The 25,670-nt window shown below is 47.0% G+C and overlaps 1 protein-coding gene across 3 annotated transcripts in view; it reads right to left on the bottom strand.

Annotated features, from left to right (window-relative positions):
- Positions 1–25,670, bottom strand: part of Ubac2 (UBA domain containing 2) — a 186,194-nt gene that overhangs the window by 144,763 nt on the left and 15,761 nt on the right. For all 3 annotated transcript variants that reach the window (XM_028868265.2, XM_037208300.1, XM_037208299.1), the window contains exons 2-4: positions 7,612–7,739; positions 3,232–3,351; positions 2,289–2,398 (exon numbers count right to left, since the gene is read on the bottom strand). In XM_028868265.2, coding sequence (XP_028724098.1) covers positions 2,289–2,398; positions 3,232–3,351; positions 7,612–7,739 — 358 coding nt within the window. The remainder of the gene's footprint in view (positions 1–2,288; positions 2,399–3,231; positions 3,352–7,611; positions 7,740–25,670) is intronic.

Genomic DNA, 25,670 nt, shown 5'->3' on the forward strand with positions numbered 1-25,670 from the left:
GCACAGACCAGCCTCTGCAGCTGTCAACAGCCTTGCCTTAGAGTCTGACTGGAGCGCACGTCAGCGATCACCCTTTCGGTGGCCTTGAGTGTGGTACCAAGTACATGAAGGACCTGGGCTCCTTCTCAAAGACCTAGTCAATAGCACAGAAGGTCAATGAAGACAATTCTGTGACATGAAAATAAGCAAATGCAACAAATATTCACTGAATTAGTAAAACATTTGCTACAACACACACAAAAGGACAAGCAATTCTGCCTAATGGCAAGAGGTAGCCAAGAGCTGGCTGGGGAGGCTGCCAACAGCACCAGATCACAGAGCTCAAGGGAAGAGGGAAACCAAGCACAGGGTTTGCTACACAAGCTGCTGGTCAACCAGCCCCCTTCGCGGCCTGTGCGGTAGAGCGCCTCCAACTGATGAGTGACGAGTGACAAGTGACGAGTGACGCCGACGGTCAGATAGAACCCGAGCTCGGAAACAGCCGAGTCCAGGCATTCTCAAGATGTCACAGAACTACTAAGCAGCACAGCTGGAACCCAAGTCCGCGATGGCAACGCCCACGCTGCCTGCTCCCCCACCACTCCAGACAGTGCCTGTGGAGTCTGACCCTTACTCCAAAGAAAATGGAGATTTCGAGGTTTTGGTGTTTTGTTCTATTTTAAATTCCAGCACAGCTGTGACAGTTGTTTCCGTTCTTTAACACTGAGTTTTTTATAGCGTGCATGTGCGTGACAGTGTGTGTGAGGATGTGTGTGACTGTGTATGTGAATGTGTGAATATGTGTATGTGAGTGTGAATATGTGTGAGTGTGTCAGTACATAAGGATATGTCAGTGTGTGTGAATGTAAGTGTGTATGCAAGTGTGTGTGTGTGTGTGTGTGTGTGTGTGTGTGTGTGTGTACATGCATAGGCTACAGCACACATATGGAGGTGATAGGACACGCACTTCTCTCCTTCCACCTCTGTGTGAGTTCCAGGGATCTAGTGTTATATTATCCAGTCTCGTTCTTACACCAACTCACCACACACATGCCTCCAAAACTCAGTAGCCTTGGTTCAGAACCCACAGGAGGCCTAGGCAATGCTGCTGAGTTCACAGGAATCCTTCTGCAGCACCGCACCCTGCTCACCGGAGCAGCAGCCCACACTCCCGTCTACCACACCAACACACGGTCAACCCAACAAGGCTGTACGGTCGTGAGGACACAGGGTCCTGTATCCCCACCCAGGGAAGACTCAGAACCACCGTCACGGAAACCGCTGAAGGGTTCATGCCAACTCTAACTTAACACCAGTTATATATCTTATCTAAAACAGAGATCCAGCCTGCTTTAGAATCAAGGGACCTAATATGCCTGACAGTTCTCAAACCCATACTGTAAAATTAGAACAAGGCTAAAGTTAGTGCACACAGAATTTTAAATATCCAGTTTCTCTCATTTTACACCATCGAGCCTCTCAAACACAGGCTCCTATATTTAATTCTGATATGCTTTAGGCCTTTTGCATGTGCTGAAAACTCTGTTCTTGGCTCCCAGTTACTCCACACGCTAACAGTTTTACTTGAAAGCACGGCTGAGCTGGTCTGTCACTGTAGGAAGCACACAGCTATTATTACCTATGCACTAACTTTGCTCTACCCTTGGTGGAAGTATAGAAATAACCCAAAATTTCTTCAGAAACTCAACTTCATTTATTTTATTATCCAGGTGAATTAAATTTGAATTTTTATGCTTAATTATTTCATAAAATTACAACAGCAAAATATCATTATAAAAATACATAAAACATTCAATTTGAGGAATTCAGGGTGGCTGTAGGTTTATCATCCCAGCACCTAGAAAGCCTGAAGCAGAAGATTCTTTAAACAGAGGCCATTCTGGGCTACATATAAGACACTGTCTCAAACAAAGATTACGAAATAATTTCAAAGCTGAAAGAAAAAAGAAAATACTACGAAACTGATTATTTTAAGAGCATAAGGAATATGTAAGTATACACTGGATTTTCTTGACACACATATATACTATATCTGAAAATATAAAATGTCTTTTTTTTAGACAGACTCTCACTCACTATGTAGCCCTGGCTAGCCTGAAACTCACTATGTAGAGCAGGCTGGCCTTGAAATCACAGAGATCCACCTGCCTCTGCATCCCAAGTGCCTGGACGAAAGGTGTGGCCACCACAGCCGGCTTAAAAGACCTTTGGTGAAAGCTTGTGAATGACAGTATTTCAAACAGACTTAAGAATCCTAAATAGTCAACTCCAAACTATAAGCTACTTACAATCCAGAAGGCAGATTATTGGCCACAGTGACACCAACCAAATACTGCACGGCTTCCACAAGAATTAGGTCAAACAAGGCTGACAAGACCCAGGAGCCCAGCAAGAAGGACTGAAGAATAAAACAAAAAACAGAAAATGTGTCACTTAAAAATAAATAACAGCTATTTAGTTAGCATGAATTCAAGGGTATGTGGGAGTTAGGGGGCTAAGGGTACGTACACACACACACACACACACACACACACACACACATTGTATCTATATATATTACATATATATAGCATACGTATACATGCATAAGCATAGTTTTATATTATTTGGTTTGTTACTTTCCAAAATTGTGAAATAAACCATAATTGTTTATATGTATGTATTAGTTTCTAGAATTTCTAGACATGCTGAAAAGTGACATTTAATTAAAACATACTGCTAATAAGCAGCACATATGCTATTAAGCCAAATATGTGACCAGAATTTTATTAACTAAAGTTTTATTAAAATTTTCATTTACTGGCACATACAATGTGGTGTATTACCATCACCGTCATTTCATTATTTTTTCATGCTATTGGCTTAAATTTAAATTTTTTCTTTGGTTAATGTTGAAGACACAAATCAGATTTAGAATCATGTTTTTTAAGAGATAATTATAAATAATGCACTGAATTTTAAAAAATGGAAGACATTTTAAAATAAGGGGCCAGAACAGTGTTGCATACCTGTAATCCCAGCTATTCTGGGACCTGAATAGGTGGGTTAAAAACCAGAGGCCAACTTGGGAAAGTAGGCAAGACTTTACTTCAGAGTTTGAACACTAAAATGTAGGCTGGAGATGTAGCAGGTGGAGAGCCTAGGAAGCACCAGACATGCAAATACAGAACACAGGCAAGGGCACTTCACTAGGGAACCTCAGCACAGAAGGCTAAACATCAAATAACTTACTGCAAACTTCCTGCTCCCATATCTTCTTTCAAATATTCTGAAGTTATAAATAAGAAGACTACTGCAGAAAGTATCTTTCAAGTCAAGGCAAACTATTCTTCCGCATATCAGCCTCCAAACCTAGACAGGGATAAAAAACAGCAGCAAGTGAGTGAGATCTGCCCAGGCCCCTGCCCCGCGCTGACCGGTTCAAGGTCTCAGCACTCACTACGCACACGCAAAGGTCAACTCAGCATGCCTAACGTCAAAGCGCATCCTAGATTCCCTGAGATGCTAAGAAGTCTCTTTGCTTACTATAATAAGACGCATCCTGTGAAGGCAGCAGAGAACTCCTCGTAAAAACCTCAGTGGTCGGGGCACCTGCTGCCAAGCCTGACACCAAGGGTTCAAGCCCCAGAACCCACACCTTAGTGGAGGGAGACAACTGACCCCACGGAGTTGTCCTCTGACCCCCACACGAGGCACCATGGTGTGCTCACCACACACGGACACGGACACGGACACACACACACACACACACACGGACACGGACACGGACACGGACACGGACACACACACGCTCTCACACACAGAATCGGCTGAAATAAAAGACTACTGAGTGTTCATTTATTACGTTCATACTGCCGGATTTAAAAGCAAAGGTGTGGCGATTTGAGTAAGAGTTCAAATCATCTGAGCTTCACCACCAGAGAACCACACGGATGCCAAGTTTGGGGAACTGTTGATAAACACTAGCAGATGAAAATGTTACCAGCTTTGAAAATCCATCTTCTGCCTGGGAGAAAAACAAAGAAATACATAAAGAAGACGATACTTTTCAAAGGCCTGTTGTGAGCCTTTAGCACTTTTCCAATTTGAATGATCCTGACGGTATCTGCAACACACTGATGTCACTTCCCTTCACAGTCAGAACAAATGAACGCTGGGCTGCCTCTGACTGATTGTGCAACAACACAAGATTAAATTCGCCATGTTAACTATTTTCCAATACATGACTCAGTGTCGCCAAGTGTTGTGTGATATTTCGTTTGTGTTCTGACAAATAAGTTTGCTTGGAGTCAGTGGGCGGAGCTAGCCACTTGTTAACCATAGAGGTTTGGAGGTCTGTACAGAGAGGAAATAGGAAGTGATAAGGTGAGGTGGAGGAATGGAAGAGGAAGGAAGCGACTATGGCTGCTCTCCTGCTTCTCTGATCTTTCAGGTTTTACCCTGATATCTGAGTCCTGGTTTTTATTGATAAGATTAATTAGATCTACACTTCAGTTAAGTACCTCCAGTGGTGTGCATTTTCCTATTATCCTAAGTGCTGCACCATGAAACATTAACCTGCCGTCCCTTCCCATGGCCCTTGGTGACCTATGTCCAACTTTCTGTCTATGAATTTGCCTGTGCTGGGCACAGCATGAGTGGGGTCACATGGTATCTGTCCTCTCATGACTGGCTTTTTAACCTGGGAATAGTATTTTCAAGGTTCATAGTAAAGCATGTATCGGAGTCTCATTCTCTTACTGCTGAATATTACTACAATGCCTCCATGCACAACGTTCTATGTGTTCATCTGTCGACTGATGGACACAGGGATGTTCTACCACGAACAGTATCGCTAGGAACATGGTAATACCCATCCCAAGATCGTGAAAAAGAGGCAAATGAAGTCATATGGCCTCTTCCCCTCCCAAACAAAGTAACAGCACATCTGCACTGCCAGAGCAGCCCACAGCTGTCTCTGCTCCAAGCAAGAAGCCAGGCAGAATCTCCATCACAGTGAACTCCAAGCTCTCACGGTACTGGGCTGACCCAGGGAGGGCCACCAGTCTCACTTTCCTGTCTACTAGCTGAACCGTCAGCACCGGGAAGTCTCTGACCAAGAGGAAAAGGCCCACGGTCGGGCAGGACTCCCGCCACAGACAGCTGTGTCACAGAGCCTGCAGGTACACCACAACTGTGCCAGAACCACAGTGCAGCTCGAGGCCAGCAAAGACTAGCCAGGGCAAGCGGGCTCACGAGGCTGCTGGGTACCAACTCTGTTACACGGTGATGCCTACCATCAATGCACAGCAGCTAACAGATAACTCCACTCTGTGGTCAGAGCATCCTGACAACCACCAGGAAAATCTGAGGAGTATGAGAAGTAACACTTTCCTAACATGCACTGAATTCTGTCCACAGAACTCTGATGGTTTGGCTCTCCTGTGGTTAATGTCAAATAAAGCTGGTAACTAGTCTCAAATAAGTCAGGTTTATTGCCATCCTCAAGAGCATGATGCTTAGGACGTGATACAGGGACACCTATCATCTGACCCTGTGACAGGGTGAATACCCTATCATCCAGTCAGTTCTCCTGCGACATCTGCGGGACAGACCAGAGGGGCTGAACTTCACTGGGCACCGGGAGCAAAGCATCTGTCTTCCCTCCAAATTCAGCTGCCCTTCCTTCAGACAACTAAAAACACCCCCAACCTCCCTGGAGTTACTCCATCCTGCCTTGGTCTCCTCTTGTTTATCATCACCTGAGGATCTAGTGTACACGCGGTACCTCACAGGCCCATGCTCTTATGTGTGTGTTTAGAATTCCCAGGGCAGAAGTGAAACTCCTCACTGCTCCGAAGCACTTCCTGTGAATACACCCAGACACCTCAGAAGCAGATACCCGTGAACTGTGCAGCAGGTGAGCCACATGAAACCCAGAAATTGGGTTCTCCTTCCAGAAGTTCTCAAGTCTCAAGGCCGACCTCACACTAGTAAGTCCCTGGGGATTTTTTTTAAAATTAAAATTAAAAACATAAATGTCCTATCAATTGCTCTTTTATGTACAATTGAAGTATTTTCCCTTTGGCTTCTTTCTACGGTCCATGACGGTTTGGACTACACGAAAGTAACTGTATCACCTACATACGGTGCCTACGGAGACCCGAGGAAGATGCCGGATCCCTGGAACTGGAGTTCAAGGTGGTTGTGAGCAAACGTATAGGTGCTGGGAACTGAACCTGCATCTTCTGCAGGAGTAGTGCTCTCAACCATGCGGCCATCCCTCCCAAGCCTTCCTTACTCAGCTGGTCTTGGGTGAGGTTCTAAGTGTTTTAACGTATATATGTGTGTGTTCTGTGTGTGTGATGTGCACATATAAATCTAAGGGTGTTGTTTTTTGTTAAGCCAAAGGTGAGAGGCACCACCACACCACAGACAATGACACAATCCGGAAGCAGCGACACAGGAATAACAGGACACTCCCAGTGACTCCAATGTGAGCAAGGTCATAGTCCCATCACAGTGGAGGAAGGGCATCAGTGAGCTGAGACGAAAGTCTATGCTCAGGGTGGCAAAGGTGGCTGCCAGGGCACCCACACAACTGGTACTAACACTCTGACCCACACATCAATCTGGAAAGCAGAGCTCTGTTCTTTCCTCTTGGTTTAACTCCCTTCATAGAAGCATCATTCAGTGTGTCACAGACAAACGAGCCTGAACCAGCTCATCAAATCCACAGGCTGAGCCTGGCTTTTGAAAATGTTAGCTGTGCCTACATAAAGAAGTTAGTAGGGGTCAGAGGATAACATGGGAGTGGGTTCTGTCCTTCCACCACGTGGGTCCCAGTGACTGAACTCAGGTCCTCATACTTGGTGGCACGTGCCTTTAACGACAGAGCCACCCCACTAGCCCCAAAATTCTCTTGAAAGTATAAACTGCATTTCCAATGAGTAAAACCTGAAATATAAACTTTGGAGTTCAGAAAAAGGTAACACTGCAATTTCTCCCTCATAATCTGCATTACTGAAGATATCAGAAAATATAACTAGAAATGTGCTTGTCGATGCAGTATTTATAATACTCATTACAAATTTAGGGGCTTTGTGCCCAGCCCTCAATGAGGTATCTATATCACACTCCATCCTCCTAAGGCTTCGGTAACACTGTCAAAGAGGGAGCTGGAAGACCGTATGAGCCAGGACCTGGGAAGAACCGCCGGGAAACCATGTCTCCTGGACACGTCAAGGCTGTGGCGGCCTGAACAAAACCTGGATGGAGAGGGGTTGATGAGCCCCAGCCCTGGTGGAGGCGCTATCAGCAGTTGATGGCTGTTGATAGTTTTTCTTCAGAGGTGTGACCCCGATGGGTTGGCCATTTGCCTGTGCTCTAGTGAATGGCCCTACATCCATGTGCAGTTAATTATTAGGATGAGGAGAGGAAAGAGACAGACCCACAGGACTGGGTCTGGAAGGAGTCAGGGTAGATGTAATCAAAATACAAGAACATTCTTAAAGAACAACTTTAAAATACTAGTTTTGAAACTTTGGGGGTTTGGGGGGACTAACGAAGGAAGAAGAGACTGGTCTAGAAGAACAGCCCTCTCCTCCCAGAGGCAAAGGAGTAGGTGCCTACCTGGAAGTCGTTCTTGACAGCATGGAGGTCATACGCGAAGAGCTTCTGACAGTGAGGCAGCAAGAGGGTCAGCAGAAGGGACAGGGCACTGGGGACCAGCAGAAGGCTCTTGGACAGCGGGGCCTTGTCTAGGAAGGAGGAAAACACATCCTTGACTGGGGTTTAAAAAACAAACACAAACAGAAACCCACACGGACGAAAAGCAGGATAACTGGTTGTCCTGAATGAGAAGGAAGCCTGAGTCCAGAAGCTCTGGCGTTTAGCTCTTACTAAAACATCCACCAGCAGTAATGGCGGAGACAGAGAGCAGGCACGACCCTCTGGAAAGGCTCCACTGTCCGCTGGCTCTTACAGGACCAGCCGCGGTAAATACCCAGTAGCCTCCAGACAGCACCTGGTAGGAAACAGCAACTGCAAGTGTGAAGTACCTTGCAGCAGTCAGCACCTGAGGGTGACGGAGATTCATTCACACGGTGGTTTGGGAATTTCTCAAAGGTGTGTAAGTGCTAACACTGCTCACTGCGGTGGTCTCCTGAGGTTTTCCACAATGAACACGGGAGGAACCCAGTCCAGTTTTCCACGGGGGCTCCTGGGACCTCCGCAGCCATCAGCCTGGGGGGCACTTGTTACCAAGGCTACAGGTGACCAGCACGTGACTGTGGTGACAAGAACTGAGACGTTCCAGAAGACTCGCTGCAGGTAAACGTCTTCTTCCCATGACAACCCCCCAGGCATATCCCATGATATTGAAGTCACAGGGAATGAAAAGCACTGGAAACTCAGCCAACCCCAGGTGTATGGCAATTCACACGTTCTTAGAAACGCAACAGAGCAGCGCTTCTCAAACCACTCAAAATGTTTTTGCAGAAAACAAAGCACTTTAGCACTCAATGTCTCTAATATTTTTCATAAGCTATAATGTATTAGAGATTAGTTTTACTATTTTTCATTTCCCTGTACATTTATAACTGTAAATTACAAGACATGTGGGGAGGGGTTATACACACTGAATGCATGGAGGTCAGAAGACAACCTGTGATCATGGGTTCTCTCCCAGCACCATGTGGGTCCCAGGGATTGAACCCAGGTCATCACAGTTGGAGACAAGAGCTTTAGTGGCAGGGACATCTCACTAGCCCAAAAGACTACTTTTTCAAGTTAAAAATACATATATTTACAACAATAAATTGTGTGATCTCTATGTGATATATGTGGGGGTCCTCTCCCACACACGTACATGTGGGGCCCGGGGTCGTCCCCCTCTGTTGCTCCTCACCGTCCCTGGAGCTTGTGTGCCCCGTTCCAGGCATGCACATGGGGGCCAGGGGCCGCCCTCCTCTATCACCCGGTCCCACGGTCCCACTAGACCTGAAGCTTGGCATCTGCACTAGAAGACTGGCTAACAAGCCCCAGGACCCACCTGCCTCTACCCCACCCCTAGCCTGGAGCTACAGCAGCATACGGCCACGGCTAGCTCTTCCCTGGGAACCAAGGATCTAAACTGTGGTCTTCAGTCACGTACACAGGACTTTACTCACTGAACCTGCCCCTCAACACAAACACTTTAAAGATCATAAAGACAACACAATTTTCACCTGGTGTCAGCTAATAAGGCCCTGCAGTCCCAAGGGCTGCACAACTGTACATCTTCTTTCTTCATACAGCACCGGTACACCCCCACTTCCCATCACCTCCTAGGGAGAATGATAACCTCGCCCTTGTTCCCCAGACAGCCACACTCGGCCCACCTGCCTCCAATCCTAACTGCCCGTCCCCTGCTCTGAGGGTCCTCTGTGTGCACCTCACTTCTTCCACTGCCTGCCCTGCCCAAGGGAGGCAGCCTAGGCAGTGTCCCCACTCTGTGGCACTCAGGGTTCCCTTCAGTTCTGCCTCAGGAAGGACATCAGGAGGGAGGCCACAGGCCTAGACAGAGGACATTCCTAGCTCGCCAATGGCAAGGCCACAGGAGACATCACTGAGGGGCCCTTTCAGATTCTGTATCTTAATCATAAGAAACTCCCAGTGGGTGGACTTATCCGTTACAGTTTGTGGTTATGGTGTCTGTGCGAGCATACAGAAATAGCCCAGCTATTTCCTCCAGGGTTAGGCCCTGCACACATCTACACCGGAACCACCATACAGTGTTGCACTCTCTTCACCAAGGCTTGCCAGATCCCAAGCCTGACTGCAGTGGGTGGCTGTTAAAGCTGTTACAGCCACCCACTGCACCTGGCAGAGCACCCTACTGCCTGGGCCTCAACAGGACACAGGGCACCGCGGCTGTGAGCACGGCCAGCCTTAGATTAGCTTGAGCCATGGAAGTCTCAGCTCTTCTTGCCTGTGGAATGAGAACCTACCTGCAGTGTCAGAATTCATGAGGGCTTGGTGGTGGGGCCCTTGCCCAGCACCCCGAGCCTGGGGCTTGATCCCCAGCGCTACCCCTCCCCACAGTCCCTAAAAAAGCTAAGTGAAGAGCAAACGGCTCCTCGCCAACCATGTCAACCCCACTGGTGGGTGGGTTTCTCTCCTGGTCCAGATGACAGGACCAGGGGGGAGCGGGGTATTTTAAGTACACCCTGAGAGGAGAGCAAGCCCTCCTTCCGCTTTTACCTGTGCCTGTGACCGACAGCCACACCTGCTCGTCACCTCCTGAACAACCTGACCAGAGAAAACCACACAAATGAACTTGGAACTCCTGGGCCCAAGTCTCACGCTGGCACCGCTCACTCTCTGACCAGCAATCCCAGTGCTGCTCTCCAGAACCCTGCCCGGCCTGCCTATCCCCTCCCTGCTCTCCAGAACCCTGCCCAGCCTGCCTATCCCCTCCCTGCTCTCCAGAACCCTGCCCAGCCTGCCTATCCCCTCCCTGCTCCCCAGAACCCTGCCCGGCCTGCCTATCTCCTCCCTCCTCCCCATTCCACTCTGCCGATGACTAACTCAGCGGGCTGCCTTGGTTGCCTCCCTAACCCCTCTCTAAAATCACTAAGCACTTACTCTAACCATGCCTGATCCTCAGCCCTGGGGTCCAGCAGGGATGTCAGGACAAAGGTAGAAACAAACGCTGCTGCCCACTGTGAACCCCGGGGTTCTCAGACACAGGAGGCGCTGCTGATCCCCGCTGGCATTAGGGGACCAATGGGGCCTGCTCGGGCCAAGGAAACCTAAGGTAACGTCACCTCCAGACAGACCTTAGGGCTGTGACTCATTCATGCTCTTTCCCTTTACCAGAGTTCAAGATGGTAGCCACTCTGTCATCCAGATGTTTCCAGCTGAAGACAGTGAGCATGGACACCCCCCACCCCCAGGTGATTCTCTATGGCGCTGGGAAGCAAGGCTTGTTCTTGTACAGCAGGTCTGATGCTCACCTAAGGTGCTTACTGGGTAAAGAGCTGGTGGAGGAGGCAGCCGTCCTAGACAGGGCAGCCAGGGAAGCCTTGCTCAGAGGTAAGATCTGGACAGAGACCCTAGCGAGCAGGCCTTGCACTATCTGAGGGAAGGGGCTCTACCAAAGGAACACAATGCATCCAGGCTCTAAGAAGAACCACATTCAACAGGCAATGGGACCATCCACACAGCAGGAGTCCAAGGCACACAGGTGGGTGCTAGGGCCAAGGGGAAGAGGGTCAGGCACAGCACACAGGTGGGTCCTAGGGCCAAGGGGGAGGGGAGTCAGCACACAGGTGGGTCCTAGAGCCAAGGGGGAGGGGGGCCAGGCACAGCACACAGGTGGGTCCTAGGGCCAAGGGGGAGGGGGGGGTCAGGCACAGCACACAGGTGGGTCCTAGGGCCAAGGAAATGGGGGGGGATCAGCACACAGCACACAGGTGGGTCCTAGGGCCAAGGGGGAGGGGGGATCAGCACACAGCACACAGGTGGGTCCTAGGGCCAAGGGGGAGGGGAGTCAGCGCACAGCACACAGGTGGGTCCTAGGGCCAAGGGGGAGGGGGGGTCAGCACACAGCACACAGGTGGGTCCTAGGGCCAAGGGGGAGGGGGGTCAGCACACAGCACACAGGTGGGTCCTAGGGCCAAGGGGGAGGGGGGTCAGCGCACAGCACATAGGTGGGTCCTAGGGCCAAGGAAATGGGGGGTCAGCACACAGGTGGGTCCTAGGGCCAAGGGGGAGGGGGTCAGGCACAGCACACAGGTGGGTGCTAGGGCCAAGGAAATGGGGGGGGGCAGAAAGCGGAGCCTGAGGCACAAGGAGGCTTTCAGCCTTCCCCAGGACGGCAGGACGTCTGGGGTGGGAAGGGTTAGGTAGAGGGATAAATGCCATCATTTGAGATTCAGAAGACAGGAGGACAAGAGGGGCCCAGTCAGGAGGCCATTTGGATGACCAGGTAAGAAATAATGACACTCAACCAATTCAACCAAGTCAGTTCCTCGCTCTGAAACTACCCACAGTGACCTGTCCCACTTGTCCTGACTGCTTTATAACGGTATTTAAATGTGGATTTAGATTTACCAGCTCTAGCTGACTAGAAGACGGGCCATTACGTCTGGCATGACAAAGAAAAGCCGCCGATATCCCGGGACGTCACAAGTTCTAAGGCACACTTCAGTGTGAACAAGTGTTCCTGTTGTCCCCGCTTCAGCCCCAGAGCACAGGCTCCTGGCGGCAGCAGCAGCGGCTGGCGTGCTCATGGCTGCAACCGGGATTCCCAAAGGCAGTCAATGGGCGTCTGTTAGATGGAAGGGCTCTGACGGAGAACAGAACTAACCCGACTGTCCACTGATGAAGAATACACAAACAGGAACAAGCTGCCACATCCATACAACAGGACTTAATTCAATCATGAAAGGGAAAGGAATTCTGATCCATGTGTGTTACAATATTGGTGAACCTGAGGACACGGAGCTAAGAGAAATAAGCCCGTCACAAGAGGACAAATATCCACGGTTCCCTTTATATGTGGCATCTAGAATTGCGAAATTCACAAAATCAGAGAGTAAAACGGCGGTTGACAGAGGCAGTTGGCGCTACAACCAGGGAGTTGCTTAATAACAGTTACAGTCCTAAGAGGTAAAAAGAGTTCTGGAGGTTTTCACACAAAAATATGGATGGACCGCATACCGCTGATATGTGCACTTGAACATGGGTAAGGCCACACAAGGTATGGTATACGTCTCTGATTTATTAAACATCACAAGAGGGGCTGGAGAGATGGGCCAGCGGTTAAGGACACTGGCTTCTTCTAGGGGACCCAGATTCGATTCCCAGCACCCACAGTGGCTCACAACCGTCTATAACTTTAGTTCCAGCAGATGAGTCCTCCTGGCCTCCATGGGTACTGCATGCAATCAGTACACAGACATACATGCAGGCAAAACAACCATACACAGAAAACTGTTTTAAAAAATCAGAAGTAACCACCTAAGTTTGAGCCCCAAGATCCGAGTAAAGACAGAAGGAGAGAACCGACTCTACAGAGCTGTATGACCTCCACAAGCATGCCATGACAAACACACTCAAACCCCACAAAAATGAACAAAATACTTACTAAATGAATTTATTCTTTTTTATATAACCATTTCAATTTTATCCAGGACAGGTGGGAATATAAAGCTAGTCAGGGCAGTCTACCATATTAATAGGTTAAAGGAAAATGTACTGTGTGATGTTTTTCATAAATTTCAAAAAGTAAAGTTTATTGTTTCCCTTTTTTTTTTTTTTCCTTCTATTTTGGTTTTTCGAGACAGAGTTTCTCTGGAACTCACTCTGTAGACCAGGCTGGCCTTGAACCAGCAATCTGCCTCTCTCTGCATCCCAAATGCTGGGATTAAAGGTGTGTGCCACCACCACAACCTGGCTTCAAAAAGTAAAATTTAAATAAAATATGCTTTAAAAAAATAAGCTGCCCCCTGGTCTAGCTCACGACCTCTCGCTCTAACCAACACTTGCTAGCATTGTTTAATCTTCCAACCTTGCTCCTGGCATTCTTCTCTACAGCAGGGCCTTTGGCACCTCCTACCCACCTCTCCAAACATTCTTCCCACGTGGGAGCTCACTCCCCCACAGCCCTCACTCCAGAGTGTCCCTCGGCACTGCTCTACTAGTCACAGCGTCCGTCCTTCATCCTTCACGACTTCAGTCTCATTAACCCTTCGTCGTCTCCTCAGAACACAAGCTCCATGACCACAGAAGGGTCCTTGCTTGTCTTGTCACGACTCTATCCCCACAGCTCACACCACTGGGCACACAGTACCCTTTCAGTGCTTGTGGCAGTAAATAAAGGAAGTACATGGCTGAATTCTCAACTCCGTGGTAACAAACCCTTAGCTTGGGTGCCCTGGAAGGGAAGGTCAGACAGAGGCTTAGAGGCCGGTGGCCTGCACTGGACTGTGACCCCAAGCAGCAAAAGTGGAGGACGAGGGAAGGAAGAGGGAGTCCACACAGCGAACATTACCAAGTCCCTGCACCGCCTCTGTTCGCCCTCCAGATCAATGGGTCTCTCAACCCTCATCAGAGAAGCTTCTATTAGCAGTAGAGGGTAATTAACACAAAACCCCACAACTAGCCAAGGTTCAGAGAATAAAAGACTGTAGAATGTTCAGCCCTAAAGGAAACATGTATACCCTCCCCTCAATGCCAAGGCTCAGAGATCACTGAGGAAGAGGAGCGGAGAGAGCGTAAGAGCCAGAGGTGGCGGATGGTGATGGGGAAAACATGTCTTTTGAACACAGCAGAGCAGCTGTACACTGAACTCAGAGTTTGTGACAGCAAGCCTAAGCCAAACGGAATCCCAGTAACGGAGAGAGGAACTGGGCTCACAATCCCACCCGCCAGCAACTGTGAGCTGCTGAGGGAAGAGGCAGTACAGCCCCTGGTGTGCAGCTCCAGCACAAAACTCCAAGAAGGTTCTAGCAGCACAACCATCCTGAAGAGCTTTGTTGCTGTTGATCTTTTTAAAGGTCACAAAGCTGGGTGGGTGAGGAAGAGAAGTGTCTCTGGGAAAAGCTGAGAGGTGATTATGACCAAAACACACTGTCCAAAACTCTCAAAGAACGAGCCATCTTTTTAAGACCACATTATCAGGTTGGCTCCCTCCAAAGCGACACATCAGCAAGACTTTCCACGAGCCCGACAAAGGCATCTGGATCTATCACCCAGGAGGGGCGAGAACTAGCCTGGCTTCCAGTGGGTGGGAAAGCCATCCTGGAGGACGGAAGAAGCAAGCACAATCAAGCTTACCAAACGGCACTCCAGGGACAGACGGGATGAGCACAGAGAGGAGGCTGAGCGCACAGAAAAGATGCACAAGATGGATCTGACAGCGCCTAGCAGTGGCATCCAGTGGAACCCAGATTCAAACCCTGGCAATCTGATACTGATACAGCCATATCCTGTGTCACAGACCATACAGCATAGCATACATACCATACCATCCATAACTACAGTCCACTGGTACTCTCACCTTGCTGCTGACAAAGCAAAAGACATAAACTGCCACAAAAAGCACTAACACATTACCATGGTGCTTGTCAATGACAAGTAAATGCAACTCTGAATGCAGATAGCAAAAAGAGTACAGTCTGTGGAAAGTCTAAATAACAGTGTGATGGATACTTACTAACGCTCAAGTTATCAAAACTAAGTTGTACAACCATGTTGTTGATATGAAACGCACCCCAAAGGCTGTTGAAAGACTGGTCCCTAGAGCAGCAGTGCGAGGTGGCTGGATGATAATGGGACTAATTGCCACCACTGGATTGATTCAGAGATAAACAGCCTGTTGTGGAGATGGCCCCTAGTCCTCCTGCTGTGGAATATTAGTTGAAGATGTGTTACATTCATGTATGCTGTGGAATATTTGTTTAATGATTCAAAGATATGTTGCATTCCTTTACATTGCATTTGTTTAACTCTGTGAAGCTGTGTTACTTTGCACGTCTAAAACACCTGACTGGTGTAATAAAGAGCTGAACGGCCAATAACTAAGCAGGAGAGAGAAACAGGTGGGGCTGCCAGGCAGAGAGAATAAATAGGAGGAGAACTCTAGGCTCAGAAGAGGGAGGAGCGAGAAAAAGAAGGAGAGGAGGGCGGCAGGAGCCAGCCGTGGAGTAAGAAGGGAAGAGGTGTGTGGGAGAGACAGGTAGGAGCCAGAGGGAAACATGGACTGGGTCATTTAAGTCAGGAAAGCTGGCTAGAGAAGCCACGCTAAGGCCAGGCATTCAGTAAGAGCAAATCTCTGTATTTATTTGGGAGCAGGTTGGCAGGCCCCCAAGAGTAAATAACAACCAACTACATCCTCCATCTCTTCTCTTCCTCTCTCCCTCCCTCCCCTTCACCCCCCCCCCCCCCCCCGCCACCTTATACTTCTCTCTCTCCATCCTTCCACCCATCATTCCTGGCCGCCATGAAGCAAGCTCCTCCTCCATCACACATTCTCCCCACCATGGTACTGACTCACATAGCCCGAAGGCAACAGAACCAGCTAACCATGGATTCACATTTCTAAAGCCACATCTGAGGAAAATCTTTCCACATTGAAACTGTTCTTCCCTGTCACTAGGGTGGTAAGCTCACATACATAGTCATTCATTCATTCATTCATTCATTCATTCACTCTCTCTCTCTGACTCAGACACACACACTATCTTTCACACAGTCTCACACACACATATTCTCTCCCATATTCTCACACACAGACACAGACACAGACACACACACACACACACACACAGAGGATTCGGGCCACAGCAATTACCATGGATATACACAACAACTTTATCACAAAGATACTCTTCTAGCATTGTCTATATTACTGTGAAAATAGTATCTGTAAATACCCAAAAGGAAAAGAGAAAAATTAAATTATGTTCTATGTGTAAGACGGAATAATATTCAACACTAAGAAATAGGTAGTATAAAAATACTTCAAGCCTTAAAAAGATGTTCCTAAAAATAATGTTAGTGGCATTATAATACAATAGTTTAAAAAAAAAACAAAACATAAATAGATGTTTTGTAAAGCATTATCAATGTAACAATGATAATCATGCTCTATTCATGAGATTTTTGCTTTTTACACAAATCTATTTTAATGGAAAATTCATTTTAACTAGTTACTTATTCAAGGAAGAGTTCACCATATCCTCATACTCAGAGCTCAGGCAAGTCACTAGCCAACTTCCTGTCTGTGAGTGGAGTCAGGAAGTAGTTCGCACACCAGAGCCCAAGCAGTAAACAAATGCGCTTTGAAAAGTCGTTCCTCTGACAGACATCTCCTCCCTCTGAAGATGGGCAGCTATGCACTAATCTAGCAGGCGATGCACTAATCTAAAAGTCAAAGGGAGACCATCCCCGGCAAGCGTGGTATAAAACAGCAGGTTAAGATTTCTTTGGAGTCATTTAGCTCCCACTTCTCTTAGGTATGACCAAAGTTTACCACCATTATTTGTGGCAATTAATACCACTTAGGCTTAGGTGGCTGTGGCCATAAACTAATGACTATACTGACTCCATTTCAGGTGGGTTATCCCATATCCGATACTGTCCTGATAAAAGGCCTCCCGTGTCTCCTGCGTCCTTATTGTCTGGAGGTAGGAATTCACCGTTCACAGACTTTAGGTAAAGAAATGGGCTGGAAGACTAAATACCTTACCTCAGGTCACAGCTTTATAGAAAAGGGGCTGCTATTTGAACCAGTTCTGCCTTACTAAAAAAAAAAAAAAAAAAAAAAAAAAAAAAAAAAAACAACACTTTTTCTAGTATCTACTGAGAAAAATATACTTTATATATTTACTATCTTACACTTAAAGTAAAACTTTGATCTTCAAAAAGTCAAACATAGCTCGAACGACTCATAAATTCCACTCCCAGACATATATCCAGGAAAAGCGAAAACAGGACCTCAAACAGAAGCTTACATACGAATGTTTAAAGCAGTATTATCACAGCAGGTAAACCACAGCCGAGTGACCACCAACAAATGAAAAGATAAACAAAACATATTTCATATAATGGAATATTGTCTGGGGGAGAAGAATGGCGTCCTGGTGCCTGCTACATGTCATGAGCAAACCTCACAGCAAAATAATACAAATACAGCAACGTCAATAAGTAAATACTTTAAAAGGCTGGAAGGAGAATCTTGCTGTGTGAATTTTCCCTGAATATTTTGAGCACTGAAGACACTAACCACAGGTTTTGCTCAACTGTCTGGGCTGTTACAGAAGGATGCTCGCTGCAGACACAATGCGGGAGCAGCAACCTGGTAACTCCATCTGCCCCCACATGTCTGGCCTGCAAAAGTACAGGTCAAAAACCCAGTGTGGTTGACACCCTTCAAGAAGGGGCCGCCATACCCCACCACGAACACTCATCTTCCCATTAATGACTGTTTAACTAGTTAGTAAAGTTCTCGGGGTTCCCACAAAGAAAGGGATCACATAGTATCTCATGAAGTAACTTCCTCACAGCTTTGTTATGAGAAGGGACTAAACAAGCCAAGGGTGAAGTTCACAAAAGCACAGTAAAGCCACACACTGGGAGAGGTGCCCTCAGCTTCCTCCTCCATTTAGTCCCCAGGCCACTAGGCTTTCTGGGCAGACTCCTAAGGGACTTGTCTTGGGGACCACACTGCAGTGTGATGAACAAGTACTTCTGGCGACCATCTCCATCTCTGTAAGACTGCCCAGGGCCAAAGGGTCCCAGTTCATAACTGTGACACCCATTTCCCAGACTGGTTAGAGGTTCAAAACAAAACAAAACTAAAAGCCACCCATGAATGGTCTTTTGTCCCTTATCCCCTGGGGAGAATTCAGTGACCCCAGGCACCTGCCTTGTTGACTGCTCCTTACACAAGAGCCCAGGCAGTCTGGCAGAACGCCTGTCTCACGAGGAGAGCGACAGACGCCTGTTGCTGTGGCAGTGGTCGTGAAGTGTCCTGGGAAAACAAACAGAAGAAAGTGCCAACAAGGTCAAGAGTGGGGAAAACCAGGAACAAGGACTTGCCCTCAGAAAGGTGTCTATCTAAAACATGTAGACAGATGAGTTGAGAGCAGTAGCAATCAAGTGTAGAAGCATGTTCTGAAAGAGCACTGAGGGCTGAGGCTGGCCCCGGGTCATAGAAAAGTCTATCAAGTCTGCAAGGCACCCGAAACAGCACCGGCATCTTACTTAGTGTTACCACTGTGCTCCACTCTAGTTGGGTTTATCGCACTAGAGAGATTTAATGGAAACACTAACCCTTCGCCAATCACGAAAAGCAGTGACTGTTAAAAGTGCTGACTAGATGAGAAACACAGTTACAATGACATAACTTTACAGTGAAAGGGTACGCCACTCCTGTTCCTTAAGCACAGGGTAAGCCCTTCTACAGCAGAAACAACTCTGAAAGCTGAGTCAAGATGCTCATGAAAAAAACCTGTACAGTAAACTGTAAGGGATAAGAAAACATAATTCCAAAATGTGGAAATCTGAGGTAGGTGACAAAAAATGAATTGTTTTTAGAGTCTGAGCCCAGGCATGCTCAGTGGCCCAGGATGTCCATGCCAAGCAGCGGCACACACTCGGAAGACCCAGTTGCCACGCCACAATGCCAGGTCACTCACCTCAGAAAAAACTGAAATCTGGACACTTGTGAGTCCCAAATACCTCAACCTCTTCCCACAGCCTTCCATGTCACAGAGACCTGCAGCCCGCGCATCTCCCCACCCGGCAAGAACCCCCACCCCGTCCATGAGAATGCTATGGATAACAAGCTGGGGACACGCCAGGTATGGATCCAGGCATTCAAAGACTCAGCATCTCACCCCCAAAAAGAAGGCCAGGCAAAAAGGCCAGAGATACAAGGGCATGCTAGGACATCAGAGGAGAGAAGCAGACGGTATGCGTGCATCCTGAGGCTGTCCGTGTGGCCCACGCTGGCCCACTTGGAAAGACACAAGTGAAGCACACACCTACAGAGCCTGAGCCGGACTTTGAAGGCCTGGCCTCTCTGGTGAAGTCTGGGCTTCTATGTGACCTCCCCGGGCCTAACTAGTCTGTGAGCTGAGGAAAGAAAAGGTCCACTCAAACCTCAAACACTAAAACCAAGTCCAAAGAAGCAAAGAGCAAATAAAAGCAAGGAAACCAGAAGAGAGGGAAACCAAATTCCAGCCTAAGAGAGTGGAAGGGGGCCCCAGTCAGCTCCTCCTCCTGTCCAGTTGTTCTGAGATGACAACCCTCCAGACACCAGAGAAGTGTATCCTTTCCAATGAAGCCAGGGCACGGGAGGCTCTGGGAAGGAACATGAGCAATCATGATGCACAGCACCCCCACACTGCATTCCACCCCACAGACGCACGGGAGTGTCCACTCTGTTCTAGAACCTTCTACTCTATTAGCTACAAGTTCCCACGCTATAATTTGCATGCATAAATTTTAAAGAAACTCTATCACTACAATAAAAAATGTCACTCGGTAATTGGAGATGATAACTGTAAAAATAAACACAGTTCTAACAAAACAGTCACTCGATTCTACTAATTTTATTGTTGGCTGAAAACTCTCAGCCTGCCTCCTGTTCTCTGTTACGGTGGGAAACTGGTCTACTAGACAGGTATTTATAAGAACACTCTGAGACTTTTCTCTTTAATATAGCTGTGACTAAGGAGGACCAACACTGTTTAAAGTTACCTCTAGCAGCAGCAATGCCACTGAGAGCGTCAGTGGGCCACTCGGGCTGTCCATAAAACCCTCCCCAAGCCTACTCCCACATTCTTTCCCACAGACAGCCTCTCTGGAAGAAGGCTTGGCCAGCAAGTAAAATCGACAGCCTTCTACGACAGAAGCAGCACACACGGGGCCGGATGTCTCAAAGGAGAGAGAGCTTGGGGGACCTTCGAAGTGCAGCAGGGTGCCAGGGAAACAAAACAAACAAAAAGTGCCAAGAAAGGCGATGCACGGATCAAGGAGCAGCAGCGGAGGAGGACGGATCTGAGGCAGTGTAGAAAAGGAGACCGCTGGAATCCTTACACGGTGGCTTCCACAGCAAATACACAACCATAGGGATGTTAGAACAGCCAATGACTTCTCTTCCATATAAAAATCAACCCACAGACAAATCGAGGAAGGCTTGCTATCAGACCATATTGAAAACACAGGGCCATATCTGACACAATTACGAATTTGTTCCTGGGCTAATTTCTTTTTTGGTTTATTTTTGAGACAGAGTCTCACTGTGTAGTCCTGGCAGGCCTGGAACTCACAATAGGCTCATTGCTCATTTTTATAGTGAAATCCACTGAATATGCCAAAAATTGATCAATTAAAAAATATCTGGGGCCAGGCAGTGGTGGCATACGCCTTTAATCCCAGCACTCAGGAGGCAGAACCAGGCAGATCTCTGTGAGTTCAAGGCCAGCCTGGTCTACACAGCGAGATCCAGTTCAGGCACCAAAACGACACAGAGAAACACTGTCTCAAAAAACAAAAAACAAAAAAAAAAAAAAGGGTGTATTCTTTGAAATTATAAAAATACGTGAACTACAAAAATCAAAACTGTAAGATAAAGAGCTAAACCATACACAAAAAAGTGAAAAACATTCACTTTCCCAGGCTCATAAACAACCGCAGATGAAGAGAACAAGGAGGTAACATTTAATCTCTCCATTGACAAGACTGTTTAAATTATCATGCTCAGTGGTTACAAGGGTGTGGTGAGGGGCCTGCCGTCCACGGCTGACGCGTGTTCAGGAACACAAGCTTCCCATCCCAGATGGCAGTACAGATCAAGAGCTGCACAATGTCACGTTCTTTGCTCCTATAAGTCCATAACTGTGACTATTCTTTTTGAGTGACTTCAAGAATGTGACCCACTATCATAGTGCATGCCTTTAATCACAGCAGGTAGGAGGCAGAGGTGGGTGGATCTCTGTGAGTTCGAGGCCAGACTGGTCTATAGAGTGAGTTCCAGGTCAGCAAGAGCTACACACTGAGACCCTGTCTCAAAAAAAAAAAAAAAAAAAAAAAGAGGAGGAGGAGGAAGAAGAAGGTGACTGGTGGAAAGGTGGGTTGAGAGATGAGAGAACTGGCTGCTCTTCCAAAGGACACAGGTTCAATTCCCAGCCCCGACATGGCTCTAACTCCAATTCAAGGGGATCCAACACCCTTTTCTGGCCTCCTTGGGCAACTAGACACACACGTGTGCACAGACATAAATGCAGCAAAACACCCATATACATAAAATTTTAAAATAAGAATTAAAACAAATAATAAAGCTATCCTTTAAAAAGGAAAAAGAGCTGGGCAGTGGTGGCAGTGGTGGCGCACACCTTTAATCCCAGCATTCGAGAGGCAGAGGCAGGCGGATCTCTGAGTTCAAGGCAAAGAATGGGACTGTGGCTTGGGGTGCAACTCAGGGGTCGAGTGCTTGCCTGGTATTCACTGAACAACAGCCAACCAACCAACAAACAAGCCAAGGAAGACAGAAAAGAAAAAGAACGATGGGATCTGAACTTCCAGACACGTTCAGCTTGACAGTTTCTCAATGGAAAATACTGAAGAGAAACATTTTAATGTTAGAAAATGCTATAGTCATTCAAACTTGTGATTCTGAATATCTAATGTTGAGAGGACATAAAATGTACATTTGAGTTCCGTTTCTGCATTAAACCAAAACTACACACATTTACGTACATCTATCTATGTGTGCCTAAGAGAAGAGAACCCACCATAAACAGCTATGGAGAAGTTGCAGCCAAGCCATCAATGCTGTGACTGAGAGACTAGCCCTTTCTACACTAGACCTTAGTGTGGTTCTCTTCAGCACGCATGTCTAATTTACAAGACAGAACGAACATCACAGGCCAGCACTGGAGATTATTAATATGGATAAATCCACTTAAGGTTAAATTTTAAAGTAAAATATAACACTTGCTGCAATTCTGCTTTCAGAAATGTTGACACACAGGAGAGGGTGGAAGGAGGGACAAAGTAACAGCAGAGATGTCTGGTAGCCCAAGAACTGTATCACTGCATTTACCTAAAGCTATACATAACACATACAAGTGTGTGTGTGTGTGTATATGTATTTTGGGGGGGGGGGTTCAAGACAGGGTTTCTCTGTGAAACAGTTCTGGCTGTCTTGGAACTCACTCTGTAGACCAGGCTGGCCTCAAACTCACAGAGCTCTGCCTTCCTCTGCCTCCCGAGTGCTGGGATTAAAGGCGTGCACCACCACTGCCCAGCTAATATGTACATTTACCAAATGAAGTTATGCCACTTGGGCTGAGAATGCTCCCCCAAGAGCCAGACAACACCCACAGGACCAGGCATGAGAAGCCTCCATGCAGGCCGCTGGGCGGGGTAGGCCAAGTGACTCCAAACAGTGCAGGCTCTTGGCCTCCCCTTGGTTGCCTCTCAAAGGTTGGATGTGAGTCCCCACTGTTGAAGACACCACACGTTTAGAACACAGAATCAGAAAATTCAAGCTAGATCTAACCTAAAAGTCTCCCTTGGTATAGATATCATAGTACCAGAAAGTATTATGTAAACTGCCAAGGAAGGAATAATCCTATCAATCCAATCAATAATCCATCTGTGAGACCTATTAACTATAATGATGACCAGCTTGGCAAAATAGCCCTAAAGGCATTTTGCAGAATATTTGGTTAACTATGTAAAGATGTATTGCATTTGTTTAATTACGTAAAGATGTGTTGCTGTTTTACCTTACTTGTCTAAGGCACCTGATTGGTCTAATAAAAAGCTAAATGGCCAATAGCAAGGGAGGAGGTGTAGGCAGGACTTCCGGGTAGGGAGAGTGAGCAGGAGGAGGAATTTAGGCTCAGGGAAGAAAGAAAAGAAGACGACAGCCAGACACAGAGAAGCAGGAAAGTAGGACATACAGAAGGAAAGAAAGGTAAAAAGCCCAGAGGCAAAACAGAGATGAAGAGAATCAGGTTAAATTAAAAGACCTGGTAGGACAAGCCTAAGCTAAAGGCCTAGCATTCATAATTAATAATAAGTCTCCATGTCTTTACTTGGGACCTGGTTGGCAGCCCAAAGAAAATGCGAACTACAAAGGTGCAATGGGGAACTCATATTGCAGCAGTAACCCACGGCTGTCTAAACAGACTTACGGCCCATCCTATAGGAGGAAAATCATGTCTGGCTTCATAACCTAGACAACTACCCAGGGCTAGTGAGGTCATGGATCTTAGGACAGAACCTACTTTACTAGACCAGCATAATCCTAACTGCATTCTAAACCTTATCCTTATACCCACACATAAGTGTAGCTCTTACCCTTCATCAAATAAGCTTCTCTTTACGGCAAACAGAGACCATTACAGAAAACCACAACTGGACCCAATGGACACAATCAAGAGACCACGGGGGAGCCCGGCCACAACAGATACACTGCCAACACAACTCCTGCACATAAAGCTCAAAGAGCATCAAAGAAAGGACAGAAAGATTCTAAGAGTCAGATGACCAAGAAGTCTACTATGAGATTCTGTCCCCAAGACACAACAGAAAAGCTACACCCACGAATCCTCAACAATATGTGTAGCCATAAGTTTTCTCTGGTCCTGCCCGGCCCCACAGTCCCTCAACCCTTATAAAATAATCATTCAGAGGTTTAATACTATTTATAAACTGTATGGCCTATGGCAGGCCTCTTGCTAGCTAGCTCTTATAGTTTAACTCAACCCATAACTATTAATCTATGTATCCTCACGTGTTCCATGGCTTTACCTGTGTCCTATCACATGTTGTTCTTAGGATGGCAGTCTAGCATCTCTCCCATTTTGCCTTTCTCTTTCCTGTCTCTCTCCTTGGATTTCCTGCCTGCCTCTAAGCTGCCTTACCGTAGGTTAAGCAGTGTATTTATTAACCAATGAGAACAACATATATTCACAGCATACAGAAAGACATCTGCCAGCGAATATGGCCGCCTAAACAAAGCCTAAACAATGACAGTATCAACAGACATGCTAATGTAGCTAGAGTTTTCCTGCCTTACCCACAGTCAGGACAAATCTTTGTCACCCACCAGTGTAGATGTAACCAACCATCTTATTAAATAAGAAACACAGAACCAATGTAAAAGAGAAAGCCAAGAGGTCAGAGCTCAGAGCTAAAACCTTACCCTTCCTCCTGCGGTGTTCCTACCTCTCCAAAAGAGACCTACTTCCTGTGTGTTTGTCTTTAAATAGTCTTTCTGTTCTGCCTTCTCATTGGTTGTAAACCCAAACACATGACTGCCTCATCACTGCCTGTATGTACAGCCCTCCAGGTCTTAAAGGCGTGTGTCTCCAATGCTGGCTGTATCCCTGAATACACAGAGACTTACCTAGCTCTGCCTACCAAGTGCTGGGATTATAAGCATATGCCACCACCGCCCTCCTTTCCTATGGCTCTAATAGCTCTGACCCTAGGCAACTTTATTTATTAACATACAATTAAAATCACATTTCAGTACAAATAAAATACCACCATACACCAGTCCCACAGCCGCTCAGACCCAACCAAGTAAACACAGAGACTTATATTGCTTACAAACTGTATGGCCTTAGCAGGCTTCTTGCTAACTGTTCTTATAGCTTAAATTAATCCATTTCCATAAATCTATACCTTGCCTCGTGGCTCGTGGCTTACCGGCATCTTCACATGCTGCTTGTCATGGCAGCAGCTGGCAGTGACTCCTTCTGCCTTCCTGTTCTTTCTTTTCTCCTCTCTGTTAGTCCCGCCTATACTTCCTGCCTAGCCACTGGCCAATCAGTATTTTAGTTATTGACCAATCAGAGCAACACATTTGCCATACAGAACATCCCACAGCATGCTAACTTAGAAGGGGAAATCTCACTGGGTCCCACACCTAGATAAGAACAAGCCGAGGGAGGAAGAATCAGCCTCTCCTAGAGATGAGACCCCTAACTGGTTATCCTGTACAAAGTAATGGACCCTAAGTCATATGCACCCAAGCAGGTTTGTGTGTGTGTCTGTGTGTCTGTGTATGAGAGAGACAGAGAGTATAAGTGTAACTAATAATAAACAATGCTAATGTAATATTAAGAAAAGGAGGCCATCAATTTGAGAGGAGGGAAGACATGGGACATGGGATGGGT

This window comes from Peromyscus leucopus, chromosome 9 (genome assembly GCF_004664715.2).
Source record: "Peromyscus leucopus breed LL Stock chromosome 9, UCI_PerLeu_2.1, whole genome shotgun sequence".
In the NCBI taxonomy this organism is placed as follows: domain Eukaryota; kingdom Metazoa; phylum Chordata; class Mammalia; order Rodentia; family Cricetidae; genus Peromyscus; species Peromyscus leucopus.